The sequence below is a fragment of the Stegastes partitus genome, unplaced genomic scaffold, assembly GCF_000690725.1.
Source record: "Stegastes partitus isolate 25-593 unplaced genomic scaffold, Stegastes_partitus-1.0.2 Scaffold162, whole genome shotgun sequence".
NCBI lineage: Eukaryota > Metazoa > Chordata > Actinopteri > Pomacentridae > Stegastes > Stegastes partitus.
In genome coordinates, this window is record NW_007577893.1 from 13,732 (window position 1) to 36,322 (window position 22,591).

At 40.3% G+C, this 22,591-nt stretch overlaps 1 protein-coding gene across 1 annotated transcript in view; it reads left to right on the top strand.

Annotated features, from left to right (window-relative positions):
• The first annotated feature begins 19,980 nt into the window (after positions 1 to 19,980).
• Positions 19,981 to 22,591, top strand: part of cep162 (centrosomal protein 162) — a 38,801-nt gene continuing 36,190 nt past the window's right edge. The window contains exons 1-2 of the mRNA XM_008279518.1: positions 19,981 to 20,016; positions 21,677 to 21,778. Of these exons, the coding sequence (XP_008277740.1) occupies positions 21,719 to 21,778 (60 nt within the window). The 5' untranslated portion in view covers positions 19,981 to 20,016; positions 21,677 to 21,718. The remainder of the gene's footprint in view (positions 20,017 to 21,676; positions 21,779 to 22,591) is intronic.

Consider the following 22,591-nt stretch of genomic DNA (forward strand, 5'->3'; position numbering starts at 1 on the left):
AAGAGGCCAAATATACAGAAGATTACTTAGATTACTTTCTGTGCAAAGATCAGAGAAGAAGAAAACAGCATGTAGCTTTACTGAAATAAATGAAAAAATTAAAAAAAAAATATGGGATATAAACACAATTAATGGGGCTATAAAGAGAAATAGGAGTATTGTTGCTTGGTACTTTCTTCTGAGGATTTTAAATATTACCTTACTGTCAAGGTCAAAAAGTACCACCAAAAATGTAATATAAACCCTCTCATTATAAAAGTTCCACAGAGCTTTAGAAATTTGTATGAAGTCCAATATCAGCTTGAATAGCAGGCAGTCAATCAAAATGTTGACTCTAATGAGTTGTGAAACAAGGCAGCACACACCTTCATGGCCAAAAGGCACAAAGTCTTGCAAAACTCACTTTCAATATTATGATGACAAAGCACCCTCATGCCTGCAGTCCTCAAAACCCACAGAAAGGCCTCATTCATCTTCTGCTTTCCTCTGTTGCCAATGGGAGGACACCATTTGGACCGCTGTACGCTCACAGGTTGAATTCAGATTTGATTTGATACTCCCACTGAAAATATTACAGGGCTCTTGAAAGGCCCCATGAACAAGTAGGACCAATCTTAGCAGATAAGGGAGATTTATAGGGTCCTTGCTCTGTACAGAAAAATGTGGAACACTTAGAGATGTGCTGCCTGATTTTGTTACAGTATTGGTGGAGCTTCAAAATCCCCAATTGTCCTGTCACCTTAGTGTTGATATGTTAAACTCAACTCTTATCTGTTGTATACATGCACAATTACAAATCCTAAAGATGTCAGTCCTGGTTAATTTAGCTAATACCTTTACTTAGCAAATCCATTAATTATACTGTTCCCCCAGAGTTCCACTTGAAATTACATGTGAATGACCACTGGGTAGAAATAACATTCCCTGAACCATTATTTTATTAGATATCTTCTGTTAGGTTTCTGTTTTTTAACCAGCGCTTACAAAAGCAAAATATTTGTGACAGATTTGTGGCAAACTTAAGCGTACAAAACAAGTAAAGCTGACGATAAAGAATGTTGGCTCTGTTGCTTCTATAATTTTTGTGACAGAAAAGAATATGGCACACCTCATGTCTGGTGTCCTTACTCTGCTGGCTCACAGATCCTGGGTTGCAAAAACACCTCGTCACAACCAGGATAGCCATTCTAGTTTCCACCATAACTAAATTATGTATTTTGCATAATGTCTCATGAGCCACATATGAGAACAGAGAAAAAGCTGATGCCTGCCTACATGTGGTAATGGTTGAAGATTATGGTGATACCACATAAAACATCATAAGCTGTTCTGGTAAATAGCTAATGGTGAATGTAGAGACTTCATGAGAAGGAGCTCACAATATCTAGCAATAACTCATTAACTTAGCCGACAAAACACAAATTTAAGTCACTGAAAAATCTGCAGCGGTCCTCAGATCCCTCAGAATATCAGTTATTGCAATTTACAGCAGAACTACTCATTTAATAGACAGAAACAACATTTGGGAAGCTCTATTGGAGGTGACCTACAGTTTACCACCATAGGGTTATCCTGATATTTTGGCTTGACCTCTAGGACTTTTCATGTGGTCCATCTTTAAATACAGTCTACAGTACAGCTTTAGTGCATTATTCTATAATGTTGATTCATGAGCTTTATTGAAATGTTAAACTGGATTCACTTCAGTGAAAAATAGTCATTTAAATTGTGTATTAATTTGTTTGTTTGTTTTTTTTAAACTGTGGCATTTGAGAATGATCATGTCACAGTTTAATAAAGAACACTCTAAACACTAATGATGACAGTGTATCTACGTTGTTTCCAAACCTTTCTATAGAGATACAGTTTTAGAAAGCAAATAAAGGAAGAGTGCATGTGAAGTGCAGAATACAATTTGAGAGACTGGTTCTGACTTTAAATTTGAAACAAAATCTTCATACTTATTTTTCAGCTGAACTAATACACATAACACAAATTCGGATCAGAGAGTATAAAGTCACTGGGACATATTCACACAGCACATATTTTACAATATTTTTATAATTAATTTGTTGTTTCATCAGTTTAAATGTTCATAGCTTTTTATTATTTCATCCTTAATGGCCAAGGAACATATTTTATATTTTAGTAATTAAATGAGGCTTTAACTGTATAGTAACTTTATTTTATAAAACAAATGTCCCCAAATAGGACATGTGACATATGCAAATGTTGTGTGTGTGTGTGTGTGTATGTGTGTGTTTGTGTGTGTGTGTGTGTGTGTGTGTCAGCAAATGACATGTTCATATGCACAGCTGTTTGCCCCATGACAAGCACGTCTGTTGCTCCATGAAACCTGCCATTTGCAAACAATAGCACTGATTTATACACTGCACCTTTTTCCCAGTTCCTGTGTTTTGTTCATCTTAAATGGACCCGAATGGAAATCAAATTGAAGGCGGTTCTTAGCAGAGACTGGCTCTGATGTTTCACTCTGCCTGTCCATGCTTAACGGAGGACAGGTTTTTTCTCTGAGTGGATCGTTGGGGGGGGCAGTGGGGGAGTCCGGGCTCTTTGACAGAATTGTAAAGCGGCAGAATGAACAGATGTCTCCCAATGATTAATGTTCCTCACTGCCTTGCCTCAGAGGAGCTGCGTGCCCATGCATCTCTAACCCTACGCCTCCTCCCCAGCACTCTATAAAGCTAATTTCTTTAACTCACAGCTTTCTCTATCTTTTTGTGAGTTCATCTTGCCCCCTCTTCTCATATATTTCTCTCTCTAGAATCTTCAGCCTCCTATTTCTTCCATATTATTGGTAAAATCAGAAACAATTAGAAACTATTTCCTGACTGGTGAATTTCATGGGGACATCTTTTGTACCAGTAAATGCACAGGACCTGAAGGACAGTCTATACAGTCTTGTTTATACCAACTCTAGTACAGTGCTTTGAATGGAAATCCCCTTGTACTGTAATGTGGCAACACTATAGAAGACAGGGATGTGTGTTGAAGGGATCAATCATAGAGAGAAGCAAATAGAAACAGTCAGGCATTTCTCTAATTTTAACAGCTATTGAAAGAGCTTTTGTCATGCAGTGTAAGCCTGACTCCTAGTGGCATAAATGAGAATAGAATTTTTATTTAATTTTTCTGTCCTGCAGCAGATGAATCAGCAAGTGTCTGATTCATGTTTTTCGTCACTAATGTGTTTTCCTTACTTGTTTGCCCCTTTACCAGTTGGATTTTTATCCCACCTCATTTTCATTCACATCACACAGATGATATAAACTCATGCAGCATCTTTCGTTAGGCACAGCTATAGAATTATCTTCCTTCTAGATAAACTCAACATTTTGACCCATGACTTGAAAGAGAAAATAAAAACACACAGTCACTCACTGTGCAGAAACTGCATCTTTGTTTTCTCAAAACATGTCTCATCTCCTCCAAGTCTTTCTTTTTTATTTTTGGATGAGCTCTCCAAAGAAGCACAGAACAACAGCGTCTCCTGCTGCAGCTCAGAGGGAAAGAGGAAACCCATGCACAGTCTCTGGGGAAAATGCCCATTAAAATCCAGCACTGCATGGTAATGAATACCAGGCCTATGGTAAAGGGCTCGCATTAAATATTTACACTCTCGCTTAATATTTCATATGGTAATTTTGTATTTAAATTGGATTTAATATTTAATATAAATACAGAGCTAAGTGGGGTATACTATTCTCAAACACCAATCGAGACACCTTCCATATGACTCGAGGGTGTAAATATGACAAGGACAGCATACATATGTAGATCCTCAGAGTCAGAACACACACATGCACAACTCAGGACACACAGACAGAATATCCACTCTGTCTGTAGGACTGGCTTAAACACTGGAGTTTAGTATTCTGTCCTCTTGGGACAGTGGGGTCACCTGAGACACTTTTACTTGAAGTATACATAAGGCTAGGTGATGACAGTTATGTCTCCAAGTAGCATATTTACATAGAATTTGATTTTTAGGAGTTAAGACTATGTCATCACAATCAGGAAGATGCAGTTGAAGTATTGAAAGTAAAGGAGAAATATGGTGCTTGTGAGTATTATTACACATTTAAGTGTAAGATATTCAAGTAAAACTATTTTACACAGGACTGCAACTGATTGTTTTTGTCATTATGGAATGATCTACTCATTGTATTCTTGATTAATCAACTGATTGTTTGGTTTGTTAAAATAGTTGACATTTTGAAGTAAAAATGGTTTAAACAATTATCAAAATGCATACTACAAAATCACTTATTAACTAACTGATAGCACCATTCTATAAGCCCTTCATTGGTCTTGTATTTAAACATCCAAAATTGCAAAATAACAAGTGACTAAAGCTGTGAAATAATTGTAGTAAAGTAAGAAATGTGTTGTGTAAGAAATATGTTGGAGGCACTGACATGTCAGTAGCACTTTAACACAATATATCATTCACTGCCTTTGGTCGGTATTGATACCATTTTATTTTACATACCTATACAAAGTAAATCTAGAGTCATACTGTTCACAAGCCAACTGATTTGACCCCCTGAGACTTTCCATATGTAATCCCACTGCACCGTTGTAATAAACATGATGTCATGTCAAGAGACAATACATAATCTTTTGCAAGTCTTTCAATTTTCATTCAGAGCTTGTCATCACTTCATGCCCATTCAGAATTGTCTCAAGTGTGTTTTATCCATATGAAGAATTCAGATCATAGTTAGGACACTTAATTTGCGCTGTCTATATGTGTGTCACTTGACATTGGATGGCAAAACTGTGTGAAATCTGCCATGTTTTACTTGGTTGCATACAAATCGGGATCAGCCCTATTCCTGTCCACAAGGAATTCGTAATGTGCCTGAAGCTGCTTGGCAACTGCCAGAAATGCCAGATAATAGTTGCACAGTCGTTTACTTACAACAGATTAGGTAGCATAAAATGCTGATAACAAATACAAGGACATGGATTGTGTTTTGCCAGACATTTTTGGAGACAATGTAAATGCTGGTTGGATTAGGCTACTAAACTATTTGACAAACGTTTTGCAAAAAATTGTTTTGGTTAAATATTTTGTGACCCTGCAAAAAAGAAGTCAACTTGCCGCTTATGCCTACATTAAGACTGCGAGAGATCTCTAAATTGTATTCCCTTCTTTTCAGATTTATTTGTATAGCAGCAATTCACTGCTTCATCTTAAGGTCCTTCACCTAGTAAGGTGAAGACCTTACAAAATTATATAAAATGTATGGATTGACAGCTGCAAGGTGGATTGGTTAGCACCATTGCTTCGCAGTTAGAAGATCCCCAGTTCGCGTCCCGGTTAGGACGCCCAGATCTTTCTGTGTGGAGTTTGCATGTTCTCCCCGTGCAGCGTGGGTTCTCACCGGGTTCTCCGGCTTCCTTCCACACTCCAAAAACATGTTGAGGTTAATTGGTGATTGTAAATTGCCCATAGGCGTGAATGTGAGTGTGCGTGGTTGTCTGTCTCTAAGTGTAGCCCTGTGATAGACTGGTGACCTGTCCAGGGTGTCCCCTGCCTTCACTCTGAGTCAGCTGGGATAGACTCCAGCCCCCCATGAGCCTAAAGTGAGGATTAAGCGGTGTAATAGATGGATGGATTGCCTTTGAGCAAACACTTTGGCAACAATAGGGAAAAAAAAAACTAATGGAAAACTAATTTACCAGGAAGGAACGTCCAGCAGAACCAGGCACCAGGGAAGGTGACCATCTGCCTTGACCAGTTGGGGTTGAGGTCAAAGGGCGAGGGTAGCAGATAGGAAACAGACAAAGAATATTTAGGAGTACAATGAACACCAGTAACTGCAGATCAGAAACATGATGCTACACAAAGTTGGTGACATGGCATGGTGGCTTATACATGTATAGGGTGAGAGAAAGAGGAGAGGAGAGGAGAGGAGAGGAGGAGAAGATCTCCAACAGTCTAGACCTATAGCAGCAGAACTAAGGGATTGTTTCAAAACCATAAACATAATGTTGATTGTGTTTTCTTTTGCTGTTTTTGCTAGGAGCAGATCAAATGAAGAAGCAAAATCTGTCAGTGAACAGATAAATATTTTTAACAAGGGGACTGAAAAAATGACAGCACTTGTACTTTCTGTAAAGCTATTTATTTTCTCCACATGAACATGATTGTTTGTAGACAGAATTGCAGAATCTAAGAATTGCACTTAAAAAGAGTTTCCCATCTGTCTCTCTAAATCAGTTCAATGAAATGAAGAATTCCTTTAAGATATGGTGGTTGCATGACATTACATTTTTTGATATAAGAGGTGACTAGCAACACTTTTCCACAGCTTTAAATCACATCATTTTCCCTGAGGAAAATTCAGCTAATCTCTTTCCCATAGGGTATTGTAAGGCATCAATGAGTTACAAATGGCAAGAGACAGTGAGAGAGAATTTTGATCTTCTTTTGTTGAGGCTGTAAATTCTTGGATAACACTCACAAACACGCCAGAAATTTTGACAACAGATTGTTGAGGATTATATTGAATAAACATTTGACCTATTTGGCACAGCTTTATCTGTGTGGGCATGGCATAAAACTGTGACTGACAGCATCAGGAAGATTTCTCAGCATGACAACAAGAGCTGAGATAGCACACAAGGATATCTGAGGGTATGTCATCCTCGTCAGTGGCCGTCGGGTAAGCTGTCATTTCAAACATTCAGCCCAGAGGAGGAACAGGCAGCACTGCAGAGATCTGTCTCCAGGGAGGAAAGTGCAGAGCTTCCCCAGAATCATCGTTTTTTGCTCTCAGCAGACATTATGTGGTTTGGAAGAAAGTGATGGAGAGGATTCACCAGTCCTGAGCTCTTCAAAGCGAATGGTGCAGACAGAACTAATCAATCACTGGACTACGCTTCAAGCTGATGAGGTTTAGACAGATTGTTAGTTCTCAGAGGTGACACATTTTTTTCACCCATTTATCTCTCGATTGTATCATTCATCTTCATTTTATCCTTCATCGCAAAGATCAGTATTTCTACTTGGTGCCACAAATGAGGCAGTTCTTGTGAAATACACACATTTCTTCCCAATCCCTTTACGAATTGTGTATCTGTTAGCTGCTCATTACTATTTATCACTCTGATATTGAAATGATTCAAGTGTGTATTTGGTTGCTTTTGCTCTATCTGTAATGTACACATTGTTACTACAGCCATGGATCGTTTTACATCATCACACAAAATTTTGTAACAGCATGAACAACAAAGAACAGACAACAATACAGCATAAAAGAAGTGTTTCTCACCTGCCATGAAATCGTAGATATACCTTCTCATTGTCATAGTACCATTTTTCTGCTCCCCTTTCCATGTGTTGCCATCTCTCCTTGTCTGTAGCACATGTTTGTCTGTTTCTGGGCCAGCCATTCCTCATAGCAGCATACCTGAGAATCATCTACTGATAAAGTCATTATAATGAGTGAAGAATAACCGTGTAGACAATGAAAACGACAGTCTCAACTCTGCCTTTAGATTTAGTTATTTTTCCCAATATGTAATTAAACCAACTCACAGTTTTGCCCACAGCCTTGATCTTGTTCTGACATATGACATCGAAATTGGACATCTCACTGTTTTTCAACAAAACCCTCTTTTATCTGATCATTTCTTATTAACATTTGAATTAACAATAAAGGACTTCAGGGCATCTACCAAGAGGTTCCATTACAGCAGATGTCTATCTGATAGCTAAACATAACAAAACAATTCCATCATCCATCCATCCATCCATTTTCTATACACCGCTTAGTCCTCACTAGGGTCGTGGGGGGGCTGGAGTCTATCCCAGCTGACTAAGGGTGAAGGCAGGAGACAGCCTGGACAGGTCACCAGTCTATCACAGGGCTACACTCAGAGACAGACAACCAAGCACACTCACATTCAAACCTATACGGACAATTTAGAATCGCCAGTTAACCTCACTATGTTTCTGGACTGTGGGAGGAAGCTGGAGAACCTGGAGTGAACCCACACTGCACAGGGAGAACATGTAAACTCCACACAGAAAGATCCCAGGCATACTAACCACCATGCCCCTTGCACCCCTGTTTCCATTATTACTTACTTCAATGCCATATGCCAACACCATGGAGAGCTGCTCCTCTAATCTTAGTCCCACACAGGTGGATAATCTTGTTAATAGAACTGCAGCTTAACTGCGTTCATCAATTGACACGGTTGCCCCCTGAAAAAGAAGGCAGTCAATTATAATAAAAGAGCAGCATGGTAGAATTAAAGCAGAATTCAAAAAGACTGGAAAGACAGTGGTGCTCTACAAATTCAGAAGAATTTCATCTAGCCTGGAAAAATAGTTTCATCACATAAAAAAGCGATTCATAGGGCCAGAACTGCTTATTATTCATCTTTAATGGAGGAAAACAAGGACAACCCCAGGTTTCTTTTCACAGCTCTGTGGAGCCTTGTGTTCCTTTGCTCTCAGTAGTGAAGATGTCATGACCTTCTTTACAAATAAAGTTTTGAATATTAGACAAAAAAATCATGAAGTCTTAGGTGCAGTGTCTCTGGATGCATCCATAGGACCAGATTTATACTTGGACTGCTTCTATGCTCACGTCAATAGTAAATTTCTCTAAACCAACAACATGTCTAGACTGGACTATTGTAATTCTTTATTATCGGGATGTCCCAATAATTCTCTTAAAGGAACCAGTAAGAGAGACCATATTTCTCCTCATTGGCTCACTGTAAAATCCAGGATAAAATTTAAAATCCTGCTTTTAACATATAAAACTCTTAATGACGAGCTCCATCTTCTCTTAAAGACCTTATTGTACCATATTATCCTAACAGAGCCCTTCGCTCTCAGACTGCAGGTCTACTTGTGGTTCCAGAGTTTCCAGAAGTAGAATGGGAGGCAGAGCCTTTAGTTATCAGCTCCTCTGTTGTGGAATCAGCTCCCAGTTTGGGTCCGTGAGGCAGACACCCTCTCTACTTTTAAAATTAGGCTTAAAACTTTCCTCTTTGATAAAGCTTATAGTTAGAACTGCTCAGGATCACCTGAACTGTCCCTTAGTTAGTTATGCTGTTATAGGTTTAGACTGCCGGGGGATTCCAATGACGTACTGAGCTCCTCCCCCCTACTCTCCTCTGTCTGTCCTCCACACAGTTATACATCCCCATTACATGTCACTAACTCTGTGTTTCCCCCTGAGGTCCTGTGTTTGTTCTCTGTAGGTGTCTCTCAATCCGGAGCTTGATGTCTCTGATCTTCGTGTCTTCATGTCTCTGATGTTACCATTTATGCAGAACTGCAAGGGCCGTGGTGGGGACCAGGGGGGTGTACGAGTATTACTCATATTGTGTGGCTTTTTTTTTTTTTTTTTTTTTTAAATTAGGTGATCTTGTAGATCTTTACCCATGGTGTAGTCAAGAGGTGCATTTTTGTCTCAGAGGTTTGTAAAATGTAGTCTACTGTGCAAACTCGGTAGGGAGAAGGTGGTAGATAAGAGCTATGGCAGATCACTGAAAATCTCTGGGTGACCCTGCATCTCTCCCTTTCAAGTTTTGTATTTAGCCATGAAATGTGATAAAGTGAAAGCACCTTGAACAGAGACTCCCTTCCGTGATCTGATTTTCTTTCAGAGGACAACATGCTTCAACAACACTTCGGTTTGATTCAGTGGGTCTAAGCTACACTGGTGCTCCTTTTTGAATATTTTTAAGAGTCCCACTGTAATTTAGTTCAGGTTATCTATAGGTTCCATTTTTTCCAATGGGGTACGGATTAGAACAGGGGTGTCAAACTCATTTTCATCCTGGGCCACATAAGCATTATGTTTACCCTCAAAGGGCCGGTTGTAATTGTAAGACTGTATAAATGTAACGACTCCTTAACTTATTGTTAAATAATTGTCTCTGCATTTGATTGTTTTTTATTATATGTACAACTATTGTGCATGTCTTTATCTAAAAGTAAAACACATGTAGCAGGGCTCCAGACTAACTTTTCCAATGGTAGCACTGGTGCTGCCAACTTTCTTTGTTGTTTGCACCAGCTAATGATTTGGTCCCCCACCCCCTTGTTTTGGTTCAGCACTGCCACAGCTATTAATCCACCATGCAGCTGATGAACAGTTGTTTTTGCATAACTTAGTTGTGTTGCAGTGATTTTGAGTGATACAAGACTTGATATCTGTAAAATGTTTTAACCTGAAAATGTCATGTCCCTGCAGCCTGTTCTGTTTCTCCTCGCTCTGAATTAAGTCCGCCAGTAGTGCACTGTGCGTAGTGCTAGCTTTAGAGATATCGTTTTATCTGTTCGTGTTTATTCGAGCTTTGCATTAAGTCCGCCTGCCTGTGGGTAGCGCTAGCTTTATAGATAGCTCTTGTCTGCTAGCCCTTTCTGTTCAGTTTCCTCGTCAGCACCTTTTGGTGTCCTCTTTTAGTTGCTCCGCTGTTTAGTCTAGTTTTAGTTTCCCGGTTCCCGACTCGGTAGTACCGAACTCGGGTCAGTGTCTTAGTTTTGTTCAATCAACCACTACTAGGTGTAGTTTGCCATGCCTGCAAACCTCCTGGAGTTTTGTACTTTTTTTCTTGTGTGTACCAATAAATTGTTTAAACCGCCTGTCTGCCGTGTCATGTTGCCTCGCGCATGAGTCTTCGAACCGTCCCGTAACAGAAAATATATTTTGTCACCAATCACCTTCTGATATCACTCATTAACTGGACAAAGGCTAATCACTTGCTGAACATGGGTATGAGTTGATGGTACATTTTACCGATGTTCCCTAAACGCCTCACATGCTGCTCTGGTAGATGCTACCAGGTGTCTGCAGTGCAGCGCCTCTGACAGGTCAGCGACCAAACATTAGTTGGAAAACAGTGGAAAGTGAGTTCTAAACAATGTTGCCCAAGTTGAAAAGTTTTCTATTGGCAGCGTTTATAGCAGAGGTTTTTATGAACTGACTTTTCTACAAGCGAGTGCATTTTTAATGTCCAGACCACTGGCCATTATGTTTATAGAGTCAGAGTTGTGATCACTGTTAAAATTTGAATCTTCCAGATTGAATGTGGGGCTACTTTTTCTTAACTGACTCAGTTGAGATCTGTCTGCCTGCACCTGAACACTTTAATCATCAGGTGTGTTGGACCTCTCCCTCTCACCTTCCTGTTTTAAAAAAAAAAACATAATCAGTTATGTCATTGGAACACAGCAACAGTGAAAGTGACTTTTACCCGTCATGCAGAAAGAGACTGAGTCAATGTGGAAGAAATCTGACGATCCAACCACAATAACTGGAGCAGCAGCTGCCTGTGCCGACTGAAGGAATCCGATCAGCCTGATGATCATCGTTCACTCTCACCACGTGAAACTTCAGCTCGCACTTGCTTAAAAATGGTCACATATGAGAACATTTTGGTCTCAGTCTGGAGCCCTGTGTAGGCACATTGCTGTGTTACAACGTAAATAACATATTACGTTACATCAGGTAAATCCTTTTAATTTATCAGATTAGGAGACACATCTCTCACAGGCCACATAAAATGACGTGACGGGCCGGATTTGGCCCGTGGGTCTGGAGTTTGACATATGTGGATTAGACCATCTGGAACAGAGCTATATATGGGTTAGCTAATTTGTCATATTCCTATTGTGATGACAAATGAGCACAACAAACACGTGAAATTCCAATTTACCACATCACCATTCAATACAATGTCAGGTGTTTCACGGTGAAAGTCTCAGTCAGTGACCATTGTCAAAGTGTGTAGATGGAAAATGACTGAAGCAAATATGATTATTTCTCACTACACAGTCCAACTTGGACAATGGAAACTGACGCCTAGTGAAAAGGCATTACCCAATATTGATGTGACAAATGAAAAAATAATTGCACTGCACACACAGATCATTTAATTCCATAAATCAAAAGCAGTAAGATAAATGCTGCAGAAGGTTCACTTATATCTCTCTGAAGGTCACGCCAATTATCTGTGATGGAAGTGCATCCTCATAAGCCCCTTTTCTATAAGCAGCAACTACACATGAATATGAATCAGAATAGAGAGTAGGAGGAAGAAGGTAGCTGTCCAGTTTTCACAGTAAAGCTGGTGATCCCAATGTCAGGATGACAGGAAAGGACAATGCCTTCATTAAGGCCCGGGAATTGGTGCATTTACATCAGAGATGCACAAGAAAAAGGGAATGTGCCGGCCAGAATTCCCGTCTCATCAGTCAGCCAGTTATCGTGGAGCAACACGATCAGATACAACCCTGATGGCACCATCCTACCCTGGAAGATGTTAGGCATTCATTTAGCTGACTGGGGAAAATGTTGATCATTGTTAGGGTCACCCCACTGCTGTTAATTCCTAACTGTTATTCTAGCCCATCTTAACTCATTTGGCATTAAAACAACAGAAATGACACCAGTGAAGTGAGGACATTTATGTTTGACTCAGCAAAAGAAACGTTTGTATTATCTTATCATAAGCATACATTGTACATTTGTATTTAAAACTGATCAAAGATCATCACAATGACTTTCTTTGTGTTACAGGTCAAATCAAGTAAAATCCCAATCCTTAAGGCGTCAGCATTGTTGTAATTTTTTGAGGGCATGGTCTAATTATTTAAATGTTTGGGGAAATTTCATGACAGATATTCACATTTGAATTAAAGGTAAGAAATGTTTTTATTGTGTGTGAATATCACTTCACCAGCTAGCTTTATATCACTTTACCTATTGGTCTTGAAATATTGGTCACTCTTGTGTGGTCCTTTCCAGAGTATCTTCATTTTTTCTAGTGAAGAGTTTTTCTTGTTTTTGTGGTATCATCATTCATTTATTTGCCTTTTTTACTTTTTTCTCTGGCAGTGTGGCAGGCATCAAGGGAATCTGTTGTGTTTTGCTACCACTTTGGCATAGTGGCTAAAATGTGTTCATTATGTGATCCACACTGGCCAAAAACATCAAAGAACAACCCACACAGCATATTTGGAAAAGGAGGCGCTAAGGAGCACAGAATAAATTTTGTTTGTGTTACAAGTAGCTCAGATTGACATTTTTTTTAGTATCCAAATTTAGTCTGTTCTTTTCCATAATATTTGCAAAGTCTAGAAGAGCTGTGTGACTATATTGTTTTATTCTCTTCACATGTGCACGGAGCCAAAAGGAAGTCTTGGGCATGCATGCTCTCAGCTGACTTGACTAGGGTAGGATGTTGTTGTGCAAGCACAAAGAGTGAGGAAGCCTGCTGAAACATAGCAGACTTTTTTCTGCTCATCACATTGTGCATGTTGTGTGTTTCAAAATTTACTTAAAGGAGAACTAAACTAGTAATATAGAGTCCTTCCCAGTCTGGCTCTTCAGGAGCTTTGTCATGTTTGAAGAGGTAAACGTGACGTTGGCATTTAGGTTTACCATCAGGAGCTGTGTAGAGGTATGCAGGGGGTAATGAAATGTTGCGATTACAAGAAAAGTAGACTAGAAACTCAAGTGTGCAGTGGTTCAACCAAAAACATTATTGTGTCAAACCCCACAAAGGTTCAATGTTAATACATAAACCTGGTTACTATTCACATGAGACCTTCAACAAGATAAATCATCACCACAGCAAGTCAGAAAGGAACAAAAACCATTCAATAATTATCACAGTTCATTTATTGTAAGCAAAAGAAAGAGAATCCAATTTGTGTTTTCCTTAGTTCTTTGTTATATACAGTTCAACCCATCAACAACAATATTTCCAGCAATCCAACAAAAAAATGAAGCAAAGTCAAAACGAGGAAATACTTCTGTCACTGTCCATGAAGCTCGGGAATAATGATCCAACTCGAAACGAATAATCCAACTCAAAGCGCTCTGTCCCGTTAAGGAACAGAGGAATTGTCACAAAAGAAGAAGAAGAAGAAGAAGAGGGACAAACAAGGTCGCTCTGGACTTTGCAGATTCATGTGAACTGTGACGTTTCACCGTGTTGCCGTTTTGCGTCCTCCAGTGACGGTCCGATGGAATGACGGAAGCAGGTGGTTGTAGTCAGCGGAAACTGTCGCTTTCCCTGTGAAGGCCGACACACCAAGGATCCAGTCAACACTGACGTACCGAACGCCATATTGCTCTGGAGGAGGCCAGATATAGGGAAGTAGCCGGGCCAGCTCAAACAGAGCACGGAAAAAACAGACCCATATTACTGGCTGGCATGCTAGCAGGGCAGAGAGGCCAGGTAAGTGGACAGAACCATACATTATGCTTTCTACATTTCATACCTTATATTTTGGCTGTCGCCACAAGTGTTTGGAGTTGTACTAAAGGGGCTGCTGCGTCAATGCGCGCCGCCATTCGTTGAACATGGGGAACCTCTTCAGGTCCTGTTAGGTCTTCAGGGACACAATGACACACACGATGGTGTGACGATGGTGAAGCTGCAGATGCTGCCCAGAGCTAGCTGACTGTCTGTCCGTCCTGAACGATGTCGTCCCCTCCAGCTGTATGTCCGTCTAGGATGTTGTCATGGAGCCATGTTTCTGTTAAAGCAAACACACAGCAGTCTTTCCACTCTCTGTGGGTTTCTCTCAGCAAACGCAGCTCAAAAATCCAGCTTGTTGTGGAGGGAGCGGACATTGGAGAGCAGGAGCAACGTTCCTGCTGGTCTGGAGGGGTTAGCCTTTAGCATGGATCCTGGCTCTCTTCCCCTTCTTTTGTTTACGTTCGTATCGTTTGCACATCCTTCTCTCTCGGGTAACTGCCGGCGTATTCTCTGATCGGACTCTGTGTTGGTGTAGTATGTCCAAATCACAACCGATCACCACAATTCCAGCGCCGTTCACCGTCCTGATGCCTAGCAAAGTCTCCTGGTTGCAAGTTTTGCGGAATAAACATCTGGGATAGAAAAGACACTCAAAACGTTCATTCTCGCTGTCTCCTGAAGGGGCCGCTGCGTCCATGCGTACCGCCATCACCATGGCAACCATCCATCCATCCATCCATCCATTATGTATACACCGCTTAATCCTCACTAGGGTCATGAGGGGGCTGGAGCCTATCCCAGCTGACTTAGGGCGAAGGCAGGGGACACCCTGGACAGGTCACCAGTCTATCACAGGGCCACACTTAGAGACAGACAACCAAGCGCACACACATTCACACCTACGGACAATTTAGAATCACCAATTAACCTCAACATGTTTTTGGACCCACGCTGCACGGGGACAACATGCAAACCCCGGTGCCCCCACCGGGACGCAAACTGGCGACCTTCTTGCTGCGAGGCAACAGTGCTAACCAACTGCATCACCTTTTAACCATGGCAACCCAATACTAATAATAGGAACAAAAATTTAGGATATCTCTGTGTCTGCTTCTTTAATTTAACCCAGTTTAAATCTGTCGTCCAACTAAATGGAAGTGAAATGTGAAGATCATTAGACTTACCCTTAGAGTTCGAGTTAACTGTAAGAATCAAAGTATATTAAAACTGTACTATGATGTTACTATTTTCTATATTAAAGATATCAAAAACTGAAGAGATCAAAACTATGAAATCTCACACATGTTGTTTGAAAAAAAAAAAAAAAAGGAAACCAGGCAATGCACCCCAAACCATTTCAGCTGGATTTTGGTGTGTGGTTGTGGAGATCAGACCATCTGATGCAGTACTCCATCACTTTTCACTGTTTCTTGATCAAACAGCTCTTACAGAGCCTAGGGGTATTTTTTGAGTCATTGTCCAACTAAGCTCAGCCCAGTTGGGACCTAGTAATACTGCAGGATGCTGTGGTAGCCATGTTGGTCAAATGTTGCCTTGAATTCTGAAGGTGATGCACCACTCTGCTCCTGGCACATTGTCCCCTTGAAAAACTAATGATGGTCCCACTAAGTTCAAACCAAATGGAATATGTGTCATTGAAGAATGCTTTTGTAATCATGCAGGTTATGTCTTGAATTCTGAATAAATGACCGATGTCCCTACCAAAGCCTCACTTCTCTGTCTGACTACTGCATCCTGTAAGTAAACTGTAGCAATCCAAGATAGTTTATGACCTGTTTAATGTTTGCATAGGAAGTCTCGGTCTGCAAATAAAAATAGTGTGCAGGCCCATAAAAATGTATCATAATATCCGCTTGTTTGTCTGCAGACATTTTATAGTAGAGAAAATTACTGTGGTCAATACCATGAACAAAGTTTTCGTTCCTCTCTATTTCAAGTCTCTCAAAAAAGGTATGGTAATCTTACATTTCTGTTAAGTGACTTTTCCCTACATTCGGCTCTAAGAAAAGTGTGTTGCAACTGCACTGGAGTGCTAGAATACTGTATCATCTCCATTCCCAAAAGCAGGGCAGCTCTGCTTCTGTTGGTCAAAACAACACATCTGCTGGGTCACAGTTAAACAGAAGTGAACTCTGACTTGCAGGTTGAGCTGACATCGTGCTGAAACAGGAACATTGACTTTCCTCTTTTCTTTAAAGGAAGTGAATGGTAAACATAGCACTTTTTTGTAGGACTTAGGTGTACTATGACCACACTTTACCAGTGTGCCCATGTGCCAGCTTGTATATTACCAGGAATCTAAAACCGAAGCAGCTAAATGGAATTCATCCATCTTCCATTTGTTTACACTTTTCCTATTTGGACATGTCAAAAGTCTTGTACAAAAATATAGTAAAAAATACAAAATATTGTGCTTTTGTTGTCTTTACACTACATCCTCCTCAGAATAACAATCAGACTCACAACAAGCACACATGCTGATTTCTTTTTGAGCTTTACTTCAAAGTATGAGTAAGTACAGACAGTCAAGGTGTGACTGTATCACTGTGCTTACTGTGTATGATAGGTTGATATCTGAAATACAAACTGGAATGAGGTTGCGTACAGGACAGTCAGCAAAAACAGAACAGCCTATATGATGTCTCTTTTCCTGCATGTATCCTTGACACACAGTGTGAGCCTTGGACGAGTGTGTGTGAGGTTATGAGAGACAGAGCCATATAGGGAGGCGAGTGAAAACAGAGTTTATATGGATCCGTCCTGACCTCTGAAAGAGAGAGAAAAGTGAGCAGGGCAGAGTTTATTAGATTACGACTGATCTCTGGTGACGGACTGCCCTTCCAGGTACATAGATGCAGGGCAGGGATGTTAGAATCTCAGCTCCATACTGCCATCAAATGGAGGAAATATGATGAGTTTCTTGATGCAACCCCCCTGCTGAGGTTTTAACTGTAGGGCATGCCACTGAGCTACTGCAAAATAACAACCACAACTTACAGATATTTCCTACTGGGAAAATCACTTGATAATTGATTTTGTGTGACTCCTTAGAAGAAAAAAAAAATCCAGCTTTATTGGACACAAAGAACTGACCTCATCAGAAAATTTTAATAACTTGGACTTGCTGTTGTCAGGAGTTTCAGTCCCTATATTAAAAGACCTGTCAATCAGTTTGTGAGTGACAGCTGTAGCCAGTCTTCAACAGTTTTAAATGCAAGAATCACCAAAAGGCACATGCACATTTAAACCTCTTTAGAATTGTTTGGTTTGGCATGTTGAGATGGAACCAACAGCATCTGTCATTATCAATTGACTGTAATAATAATTTTTATGTCAGAGAATAGTGAAAAACACCCATCACAAGTTCCTGTCGATCGTCTTACCGATTAATCCCCTAATTGTTTCACCTCCATAGATTGTCATGTAAAGTATAATTTTTAATCACCATAGGAATGAAAGGAGGGGGAAAAACAAACCAATTTATGATGCAAGCTTAAATTTAATTATAGATGTTAAAATCACAATTCTTTTCATTCAAACAAGCTGTTGTTGGCTGTCGGGAGACTGGAACATAGCACCCAGTGTTTGACCATGCACTTATCCAGTCAATGTGATGGTTAGTGGCAGCTCAGTGTGAGGGATCCTATGAGCAGTGGGACCAAAGTGGCTTCTAACAATGTTTTATATTCATATTATTCATAACTTAAGTAGTAGTAGTAGTAGTGGCAGCAGAAGTAGTAGTAGTCGTAGTAGTACTAGTAGTATCGGGAGAGAAAGTGATAAAGTAAGTTGGGTGAGTGGGAGGCCAGAGGAGAGATAAGGCCTTAGTTTGTAATGATTTGTGGTAAAAGATTTGTTTGATGTTTTATGGGTAGGTTGTTCCAACAAATTTAATGTGTGTGCCTTTTTAATGGTTGTATGTATCTGGACATTGCATACATCTACAGATCACCGTTTTCCTGCATGTGTCCATCTTTTCAGTTTTATTCGTTTACAGAGAAATGAAAGTAATGACGAGCATGTGGCCCAAACAGAGTAAAAGCACATATATTTTATCACAAATAAAGGATAATAGTTATGAACGATATCATTGGGATCACTTTCAGAGCGATCTCAGAACAGCTTCTCTCTCTGATTCCATGGTGATGAAAGACGCGCAGTAGCACACCCCTGTGCTGACGCTGTGGCGACTTTCTCAGTGTTTTCTGATTTCCAAATCGTCTACTAACATATACATACTCAACATGTTTATACTGCATACTAGTGTAAGGATTATAATGCAAACTGTTCCCACTGAAGTATACCAGCCTAGTGTATCATCACATAGCTGCTGAACAACTGGCTCTAGCTCTGTTCATATATCACTTTACTAACTTTTGAAAACATTTCAGCTGAGAATGTAACCATGAAGATGACCAGTGTGTGTTCATTTCATCCAGAAAACGCCTGGATATTTTTTGCCTTTTATATTTGAATGGGATAGACTGGCGACCTGTCCAGGGTGTCCCCTGCCTTTGCCCTAAGTCGCCTGGGATAGGCTCCAGCCCCCCCGCGACCCTAGTGAGGATTAAGCGGTGTATAGATAATGGATGGATGGATATTTGAATGGATATGGAGCTTATACGCAGCTGGAGCACACGATAGCTGCTCAGCGCCCACGTTTACAGAATGATAATGTTTGTCAGTGTGGGCGCACACATCTTTATCGTGATCTCTATAGTTATTAGTGTGGATGGGCCATAACAGTAAAACTGGTGAATGTCTAACTGTCGGAAGAAAAGAACGACAAAAACATCACAACAGGCGCTGTCTAATCGGAAAAAAAAACATTGCCCAGACACGAAAGACAAGTCCAATTGAAATGTATTGGTTTGAAATTCATGGTGGGGAACACGAAAAATTTGGGCAATACAACAGCTGCATGTGTGAATGGTCCCTGGTCACTAATCCATAAAAGTCCAGCTAAAACACCAGCAGTGTTACTTTGAGTTGTATGATGTGATCCAAGAAGGGATTTTTAAAAATGTTAGCATCAGCATTCATTCAAAAACATCACAGAGATGCTTAATACACAGTTCATGTGTCAAAATCACAACAGACCTTTTGCATGTGTTTTGTGCTTTGCTCTTTATAATATGAGAATTTCATTAGTTACCAGCGCTGCTGTTCAGTCTGCAAAAACTAGGCAGGCACACACATATTGGTCCTGCTGCTGTCTGATGCTGCAGATATTTTAGTTCCAAACAGCTGGAAGAAACACACTTCAGCTCCTCTTAACATATTTTGGGGAAAAACACTACGACTACATTCATGGAGAGTATCATTATTCTTTAAGCTGTTAATGTCTGTTTCATCGCAGCAAGGTTTCATTATTATGGAGATTTCCTGTCGGTGCCAAACAGATTTTAAATTGCACGAGACAAATACATCTCTGCCGCTGAAGTGTTTGCGGCGACCTGAAAGCTTCCAGCTTGAGAGGACGGTGACGACGCCCGCTGGACGTTTGGAAAACACCGCCTATTTTGCTTTGCATACCGCCTCCTGTGTGAAAGGGGCATCAGAGAAACGTCCCAGGAAGCCGCTCTACTTTTCTGCCTGTCCATTGGGTATAATTTTGTGACGCAGTTTTGTCTAGCCAATTAGATTGCTTTTGTCGGCCGGGTAGTGTCGCGGGAACTGCTAGACACTCAAAACAACAAACCACAGAGGGGTTCAACAAGTGTTCAGGTGAGGGAGCCGAGTTTCTAATGCGAGTTCTGTCATTACAAGAGTGACACACTTGTGCCAGTGAAAGTGTAGTGCATAGGTTGCACGTCTTTGTAAACGTCAGCTCACTCCGTTTGCCAGCTAACTAGCTAAGTAGATAAACTGCTACTTAGCTGCCGTTGGCTGTGTCAAGCTTCCCACAAAAACGGTATTAAGGCAATACCTCTTCAAAATACAAGCCAGGCGTTCACGGTTAGTACGCTGGTAGTCAAATAACATTGTGAGATGTAAGGGGAGCCTCTGTCTGGATTGGGCTGCCTTTAATAGCGAAGGCTTTGACAATATGAATCATTGTTTGTTGACATTATCTAGATTTGTTTAGACCTCATTCGTCAACCAGGTTTCTTCTCATCGGCACAAATATTCTATCGTCCCATCTTAGTGAAAGTTTCTCAGTGAAACTATTTGACCATGCATTATAAATCTAGACTGCGACACAAAAACTAAGACAATTTTTTAGTGAAACGGACTGAATTTAGATATTTTAATAGACGATTTGTTAGGTGCGACTTTATTTTGACAGTTGAAACAGGAAATGGTCATGTTTTATCGATGTCGGTTTACAGTCATGCTTGCTAACGAGAGCTTCTTCTGGCGACGTCCGGTGTCTTGTTAATGTGGTTTAAAATGCCAGCCCCTCTTCGTAAGTCTTTGTACGTCGATGGATACTTTGCACTTGCATAATTAATAAACGTCTTTTCTCTGAACTTGTGTCTAAGGATTTGTTAACGACTTGACTAAACGTCCCTTAAATGCACATCCGAATTCATGGCGATTAAAACTGACTCCAGTAAACGAAATGTAGTGACAGCTGGTCTTCAACAGCATTTCTAATGAGGGTTGTTTAAGGGATGTGTTTTTGGTTTTTCATTACCAACATAACAGATTTACTTGCTGCTTAAACAAAATACAGTAATCGAATATGTATCCGGCTGAAAACTGTATTCCCCCCCCCAAAAAATGTCAGTATTTGGGGAACACATTGTGGTACTCCCAACTTTGAAATAGGCGGCAGTGGCCACGGCAAGACAGGGAGATACTCATTGTTAAGTCATCATTTTTATGTGGATTCACAAAGGAATGTTAAGCCAAGGTTCACCTACCAGCTCAGTCTTCACAGCAGCAGGAGTTTGCGCAGTTGTTATGGAAATAGCTCAGGTGCAACATGACCAAACTATGGTCCTTTTGTCATGACTCATCTCTCCGTTAAAAACTGAATAAAGTCCACCCACTGACGAAGACTGTGTCTCACAGATGAATGCTAATAAGCAGAGCTTTAGTTAAGCTTTTTCTTTCTGTGTCAAACTCATCTTTATGTCTTCACACATTACTAGGACTTACAACCAATTATTGCATTTTATTTTTGGTTAACAAGATGTTTTTTGGCCATATGTTCTAAAATGTCTCAATGTGAACTTGAATGTACTGCTTATTAACAAAACAATATATAAATCAAAGCAGCGTTTTGTATTGCTACCAGTAGTGAAAATAACATTGATGATAATGTTTTATCTGTAAATGCCATGTAGAACTCCTGTTTTGATGCCTAAAGTAAGTGACAACATTTGTTGTCATAATGTTTTACAAAAAATTGGTTCAATTTTCCTTTCTTCTTTTTCAGTTGTATAGCTCCCCATTGACTGATGGAGGGAGCATTATCACTATGTCTCACAGACTGACTAAGGAAGAACTGGATGCACAGTTTGAGCAATTTTTGAAAGAGGTAATATACCATCTACACAACTGTAGAATTGTTGAGAGATGACCGTTTGAGCCATTAGGTACTGAATGCATTGCATGGTAGGAAATGATCTGTTCATCTGTAAATGTTAATGTGCCTCTCAAACTGTTTTGTAAGTATAGCTCTGAGTGTGCTTCCTGCCCGTCTCATAAACAGCCAAGCATATCCTTGGTAACGGAGCAGATTATGAGTGACATGCAAACAGCCAATCATTTAACAGGCTGTTATTCAGCTGCACTGTCAGTATGTGATACAACAACAGAAGGAGTGTGAGAAAATGAGTACAGACAGAGAGGAAAGTTAGCTTTCTAGTATGGCAGCTTTTAGTGTTTTCAGTGTGTGACCAAGGCTACAACACAGCTGTGTGGAAACTGTGCCCAAGAACTGTTCCCCGACCAGGGCTGGGATGTAGGGATGGGTATAGAACCTCCGTATCAAATTGAACGAGCCCCTCGGCTACGTTTTACCAGAGTATCATTTAGCTGTTAACAACTCTTTACTGTTATGCACTAAACACCAGGTCAGTTTCCTTGTATGTGGAAACTTGGCAATGAAACCTTTCTGATTCTGCAATGATGTTTTAGACATTAGGGAGAACGTTATGTTGCAAATTGTTTCTCACTACAATAAAACACTCGTCTATGATGCATTTTTAACTTTCCAAATTCAGAAGAAAGTTATCTCTGTTGCAGCCTGTATGAGTGGCAGAGAAGCTCTGTCACCCACCTGTAGCTCAATGCAGCACAGACTCTTCAACTTAGTGACAGAGGAGAGATGTAAATGTTGAAAGTGGGG